General features: G+C 31.2%; 1 protein-coding gene across 1 annotated transcript; it reads left to right on the top strand. All coding sequences in view use genetic code 12, as the record gives it.

Annotated features, from left to right (window-relative positions):
- Nucleotides 1-2,106: 2,106 nt before the first annotated feature.
- On the top strand, nucleotides 2,107-3,852 carry DFJ63DRAFT_334524 (uncharacterized protein; the record flags this gene model as incomplete). The annotated part of the gene is made up of 1 exon (XM_064908046.1): nucleotides 2,107-3,852. One exon carries the CDS (start codon nucleotides 2,107-2,109, stop codon nucleotides 3,850-3,852), a length of 1,746 nt encoding a protein of 581 aa, XP_064762277.1.
- Between the last annotated feature and the right edge of the window lie 3,564 nt (nucleotides 3,853-7,416).

The following is a 7,416-nucleotide window of genomic DNA, read 5'->3' on the forward strand; positions in this document are numbered from 1 at the left end:
CCGATCTGGTTTAATTATTCAACACTGCCATTATCAGGAAAATAATAATAATAGTTCGTATTACGGCCAAATATATTATTTTCTTAAGAGATTGCTAATCTTTCAAGAGACAATAACTGCAGCCATATAAGTCTTTTTTTGCGTAGACTATCCTGAAATTCTTCGAATAGTGAGGAAAAAAAATAATAATAATAAAAATAAAAAAAGCCAAAAATAAATAAATAAGGACAATAGTAAGTAAAATAATAATCATAGTCAAAGATAGGAAGCTTTCCAAATAGTATTAATTTGAAAAAAGGCTTAGAGAAACTGCGAGTGAAAAGGTATCGAGAGCTATGACGCCGATTCCATTCAATTGAATGGAATCGAAATTACTTAAACTCCAGAAACAGACAGATGCATATCAAGCTTCTAACAGACAACTTACTTACGAATCGAAAAAGAAACTTAACCAAGTAGGTAGCTTTGGAGATATGTGAAGAGTTAAAAATGACATAGAATTGTATGTAAGACTATAAACTATATGTTTACTGTAAAACATTGCCTTGAAATTTTCAAAAGTCTTTACTATCAGGGGACACTATCCTCACTATCAGATAATTTTCCTCACTGTGTATAGGGGTAGCGAGGGGAGTGGGAAGGGGGCTAAACTGCGATTTATTTTTGAAGCAAAAAGAAATAACCCCAAGACAAAAAAGGAGTCATACCGACATTTTTTATTGCTGTGTCTGATCGGTGTAGTTCGATTTGTTTATTTATAGTAGTTTTGAATTTCAAGACGTTTGGTTCGACTTCCCCTTTTTGATTTAGTGGTTACTAAATATTATTTAAAACAGAGAACCCTATGTAAAGTATGGATACGCCATACTTATCAAAGGGCTGTTGGTATTTTTAACCCAGAACAAAGGGTGAAGAAAATGTGTAAAATGTAGGAAGTGATTGAAATCAAATGTTCAAGCAGACATTTTTTTTTGAAAAATAATTTTTCAAGAGTGTCTACTAACTCAATTAGACGACGTTTACTACTTAAGCTATGTGTGAATCATGAATACCCACATTAAAGTTAGAAAATATTCGATAAAGTTAATACTGAACAAAGGTACCCACACACTCACTGTCCGAATTGTCTGACTATGGTATTGTTCTAAAACTGTGTTAAATATTAACTCAGTTTTTGATGCCATTTCTAACATTTTTTTTGTCTTTTTTATTTTTTTTTTTTTTTTTTTTATTGTCTCTTACAGTTTACGCATTCTGAATATTCAGTCACCGTTCATTATGTAATTACATTGAATTATTCCAGAAAGGGTTAAATAAGGTATAAAACCTTCTTTTATTCAATCCCTCATTTAATTGTCTTTATTGTTAGGGGATAATAGTTCTTCCTAACCAGATAATATCCTTTTGTTTAAGTGTAGGTTTTGAATTGCCTCGTTAACGTCAGAAGCGGACATAAATTGTTGTTTTAAATACTATCTAATTGTTTGTCTAACCCCCCTCCCACATATCCCATTGAAAAATTAACTTTCTCTACTATACACCAGATGTAAACCCACGACCTATTGTATGCTTTCAACAATACTTAAAGTCTATTTTACTTTGAATTAATCGTCTCTCTCATGCGGTGAATGAAAGGTTATCTCTGGAACGAAGAAGTCGAACGATCACAAAACAAAGAAACGACAGGAAAAAAAATCAGACATGAAATAAAAATCACATCGTTTTACTCTTCCTTGAATATTACTTCATAATTGTTGTTAATAAACTACAAACCATCAAGTCAATTCATCCCGATCCTTTCCTTCAACATTAGAAAAGTATTTGGTTCATATACTAAAGTCACAGGCTGGTGTTATATTTAATTCAATTTCAGACAGACAGACAGAAACTGAATCATTAACTGCTGAAAAAAGTTTACGTAACTCTTTCGTTGTACGGCGCCACAAAGTTGCAGTAATTGTTTTATTTGATAGGGGCATTGCAATACGTTCTTACATCCCCCGAGATTTACGCTGCAGTTCCTTAGGAGGTAACAACCTTGGAATTTCACTAAGACAACTTCAATGTTGACACCTTACAGATACACACTTTCATTATTTGGTTCCAATGTCTAGACCAAAAAAATTGCAAACGACATTGACTTCGAATTATAAGAATTTCATTATTGGAAATAAAGATGAGGACATAGATCAATTAGATTTCAATGACAAAGGCAAGGCCATTAGTTCAATTGATTTCTTCAATGTGTATATTTCACCTCGGAAGCCAGTGAAATTGGTGAATTATCCATTAATTGGTGAGGATGGATCAGAATTTGATATTAGTAAATTCTCCAGTGAAAATATATTGGAAACACTAAACTATGACTTAGACTTGCAAATTGAGAGAAAATATAAGGCTGGTTTTGGTTCTGGTCAAGAAAGGGAGAAATTTTCACTTGAAAAGTTGATTCAGTTGTTTGGTGATGGTCATGATGAATATTACTTGACTACTCAATATGATTTTGATGAGCCCAAGAAGCATGGTGACTTAGAAGAAGAATTTAATGAAGAAGGAGACGAAGAAGATGATGGCAACGAAAATACAGTCGATGAAGAGGATGAAGAAGAGGAAAACGATAGAATCAAAGATGATAATGAAGAAGAAGGAATTGATGTAGAGAATCCTGAAGATGAGGATCCTGAAGATGAAGACGACAACGAAGAAGAAGTAGTAGAAGAAGAAGAAGAAGATAAGCAACTTCCTCCCATCTCAATCAATATTCAAGATAGTGACTTTTCTGATACCTCTTCGATAGACATGAACAATCTTCATGATGATTTTGAAGAGAGCGAAGAAGAAGAAGAACCCGAAGAAGGTGATGATCTTCTTGATGAGGAATTACAACTTCGTCAGTCCGAGTCAGATCAAAGAATAAAAGAACTATTACAACCACCATTAACTAATCTCGTTCATCATCCTCAAGTATTATCAATCAGACCACAATTGTTTTCAACCTTAATCCCACAACAGATTAACTTATGGATGGGTAATAGTTCATTGAAAGACACTGAGATCAAGCTCAATTCTCGAGATCATGAATCATTAGGCTTAGGCAAGTATATTCCAGGAGGAGGAACATCTTCAGGTTTGCATCATGATCATGCAGATAATTTATATATCTTAGCTTCAGGTAAGAAGAGGTTCACCTTATTCAGTCCTGCTGATGCCACTAAATTACATACTATCGGTAGTATTTTCAAATTGTTCAATAGTGGAATAATTGATTATGAGATCAATGAAAATGCTCCTAATTGGAAACATATTCGAGATGATGGCGCTATTCTTGAAGATATCATTGATTGGACATTAGAGAATGATGCTGTTAAGGGCGAAGAAAGGATTAAATTATTAAATGAGTTACAGTCCATCATTAAACAACAGAAGAAATTTGCAGACTTCATCCCTATTAAGAAGCTTGATCCTCCTAATTTTTCAAAGATTCCTCCTAGTTTGTTACATATTGATGAATTTCCCGATGAAAAGGTTCGCCGACAATTAATTGACTTTGCTAATAGGTATTTCCCTGGATTTTTACAATTGAACAACTATAAAGTATGGTTGAAACGAGGTGAAATGTTATATTTACCGGCTGGTTGGTTTCATGAAGTCTCAAGTTTTGGAGATAAATCACAGGGTAATGTGAATGAAGAAGGCAATCAAAAGAATAAGTTAAGTAACGTTCATATTGCTTTAAATTATTGGTTTGTGCCACCAAATTCTACCAATTTTAAACATTGCTACGAGGATAATTATTGGCACCAAGATTGGAGCAGAACTCAAAAATGTCTCAATTTAATCAGAAAAGAATGAACGATAGGAATGTATGCAAAACAACACTGTAAATAGAATGACTTACGATTTCTGTAAATATAAAATAGAACAAAACTATATTAAAATGATTTGCAATTCGGATCATTTACGCATTATAGTTTTTCAATGATGAAATTCTGTTTTTACATTGTATTGTATTTGAAAGCCACAAAATGAACTGTACAAGTTGACTTGAATTTCGGCTCTCCTCGCTTTTTTTTATAAACTTTTTTTTTGCGCTTTAACTGAAATAATATACAGTACGCGAACTGATAGGGGTTGGTGGAGGGTAACCTTAATCAAAATTTAAACTTTTAGAGTTAATATATCCACAATAATAGTAGATATAATTGATCCAATAAATGGCGAAGTCTAATTAATATAATATTTCCAGGTTCGAAAAATACCATTTTAACAAAAGGGAAACAATTACCTAGAACGTTTATATATTCACAATAACGTTATGAAATTCAATCCATACGGGATTGTAGACATTGCTATATCTTTTATGGTAAAGTTTTCGGATCATTAATTAGGTTATTTTTGAAGGCGATATTAAATCAAAATTGAAGAACTAAGGGAACTCTTTATTTGTGGGAAATACCAAGAGTCAACTTCGCTTATACTGGAAACATATGTTCACATTCTAAATAATTACCTTTATACTTAGAGGATATTAAAAACTCTTTCATTTCAGGAAAACATGAAACGATATTGAAAAGAGTAATATTTCCTTGTTTAGGTATTATGATCCATTATCTTCGAGGTTCGAAGTAAATAAAATAAAAGCGCAAGAACGTCGGTAAGAAAAAAAAAGAACAAACGAAATGTCAAGTACCTGATGTATTGATTAGCGCTGAGGCAGAGAATAAAACTTTGACGTTGTATTAATAATTTCCATAGATTATGGCCAAGACAAGATAAGACAACACGAGACAAGATAGGACTACAACAAGTGGGAAGAAATATAGCAGGTGGGGGAGGTATAATTGAAATCTAATTAATTTAAAATTACATCATTTTCATCAACAAATAAATACAAATGCCGAAATCGAAATTCTTCCATGTGTATATGCAGCCAAGTAAAACATAGTAAACCGTGCGACATTTTCAAAAACAAAATTAAAATTTGAGAGAATAAAAATGTTTAGAATTAAGATGATAAATAAAGTTAGAATAATGAATTATCATAAGATCAGATAACTGGATTTTCTTTAAGAACACATTTATATTGATTATGTCATTATTTTAGAGATTAGAAAGTATAACTTACTCCAAACACCCATACCGCACTTACATCAAAAAATTAAAGCGTGCATATGACAAAGTTAAAAAAATAAACAGTGAGAACTAAAATGGATGCAAAAAAAAATAAATAGACTTAAAAACTTATTTTTTCTGTATTGGTACATATGTAATGCGCTTTTCAGGAGAGCATTACTTTTTGACATTTTTGATTAAGTTGATCCGGTTAGGGTTTGAGACCCACAAGTCACGTGCGCAATTTTTATCAGATTTTGTCAAAAGGTGGGGCTTGCGATTTTACTTGTGGTACTGCTGAATCCATGCAGTACAGACCAAATAAAGTATTAAAATGTAATTTGTTGTGGAGTATACCAATTGTAATTATTTTTTAAAACGTGGAATTGACTATAGCTGATTCAATTATTAAGTTAAATTAATCGATGATCATCGCTCAATTGATATCGATAGATAGATATCGGTTCAGAGTCAATTCTAATGGAGGTGATAAATAGGAATATTTCCACTTAAGTGGTTAAAGATAACTGGAATCCACGGTAACTAAAGATAACCAAAGAGCATACCAAAAAGATAAAATGGTTGCGCTTGAGTAAGCGGCTAGTTATGAAAAATAAAAATAAACCACTGTATACTTATCTATTAATTAATAGAAGAATATAGAATTAGATAGAAGAAAACAAAAATTTAGTGATACAAAATCTCCACTTTGTAATTTTAGTTGTTGTGGTTTTAAATTTTGTCTTTTTTTTAGGGGAGGACTAAGATTATCTCGTTCATCAATTTACTGAGAAAAAAAAGAAAAGCTTATCTTTTTTACACAAATAGAAATTGATAATCATTCAAAATAAAGTTAGCGGGAGTGACATATTGACACAGAGACAATCAATCAAATAAACACACATGGTTTTAATTAAATTAGGATAGTTTTAATTATCACAACCGATTTTATAGTAAATGGAGTGAAACAATATTAGGCTTTATACCCTAACCACAACATACACCCCTCCATTCTCTAGTATAGTAAATTAAGTTAATATTATAATTTATAATTGTATTTTTAATTTTAAGATTAATTATAATGGTAGCTGATAGATAAGTCATCACAATTATCATTATCAATTGATTATTATTATTTTAATAAAAACAATAATCATCATATTTTCTTAAGCGGCGCTGAAAAATGATTTAGGGAGAGCAGGGAGAAAGGGAAGGGAAAAGGAGTGGAGTGGAGGGATCAGAGTCGTGCGGGTAAATCATTTTGTTAGTGATTTATTTTTAAATTAACCTTATTTATAGAAATTGAAATCATCTCATGATGGTTTTAATGAGGGTGAGATCATTACCATCGCATGTCTTCTCCTCCTACTGTAATCATTCAATTCATTAAATGAATTATTTTATATAGCAATATTAATAATAATAATAATAATAATAATAATTATTTAGTTGACTATCTTGATCTGTGGTGGATAAATAGATCCCTCCACCATTCCATCATAAGGGTTACACTAAATTATTCGAGTCGTGCGAAACCATCCAAACAAAATTAGGCAAAACAGTCCCTCTCTCTATTTCCCCCCTATATAATGCAAATCCTGTATATAGTCCATCTCATCTCTTCATAAATTAAATTGTTCTTTTGAGTTCTATTCCTACATCGCTCTAAACTCTTTTTATTGAGTCTCACCCCCCTTTTTTGCAAAGGACTAAGTTTTATTTTTATTTTTTTTTTTTTTTATTTTTACTTTTACTTTTATTTAAAACTCTATTGCAAACAAAAATATCCCATTATACACCTGATTTAGCTTGACTCTTCTCTTATTTTGTCTAACATTTGTAGTTTTTCAATTTAATTTATGTTTTTGTAATTTTTAATTTTTAATTCATTTTTTTTTTTTGTTTTCCTTTTTTCTACCTATATCCTTTTTCTGTTTACCAGATTATACAAACTTTTACAGTTACTTCTTAGCTGTTTCCTATCAGCATCAACAAGAATCTATTGATATATATTCACTTATATATCAATAAAGAAGAAGAAGAAGAAAAGAAATTTTTACAAAAGAAACTTATCATCTAAGAGATCGCTATTTATTACAAAAAAACGAAAAATTACTAGCTTAATTTTTTGCTCCCTAATAGATTTCATTTCCAGTTGTACTTCTTTTCGCCAAAGAGATTGTGAAGAAAATCACCAATTAATGTATGTGTTCATCAAAGAGAGTACTTCAGTACTAACAGAGAGCGTGCAAGAGGTAGTGATTAATATCGATTGTGTATTACACAAATGATATCTTTTATTAC

Source organism: Scheffersomyces coipomensis, assembly GCF_036884675.1.
Source record: "Scheffersomyces coipomensis strain NRRL Y-17651 chromosome Unknown DFJ63scaffold_3, whole genome shotgun sequence".
In the NCBI taxonomy this organism is placed as follows: domain Eukaryota; kingdom Fungi; phylum Ascomycota; class Pichiomycetes; order Serinales; family Debaryomycetaceae; genus Scheffersomyces; species Scheffersomyces coipomensis.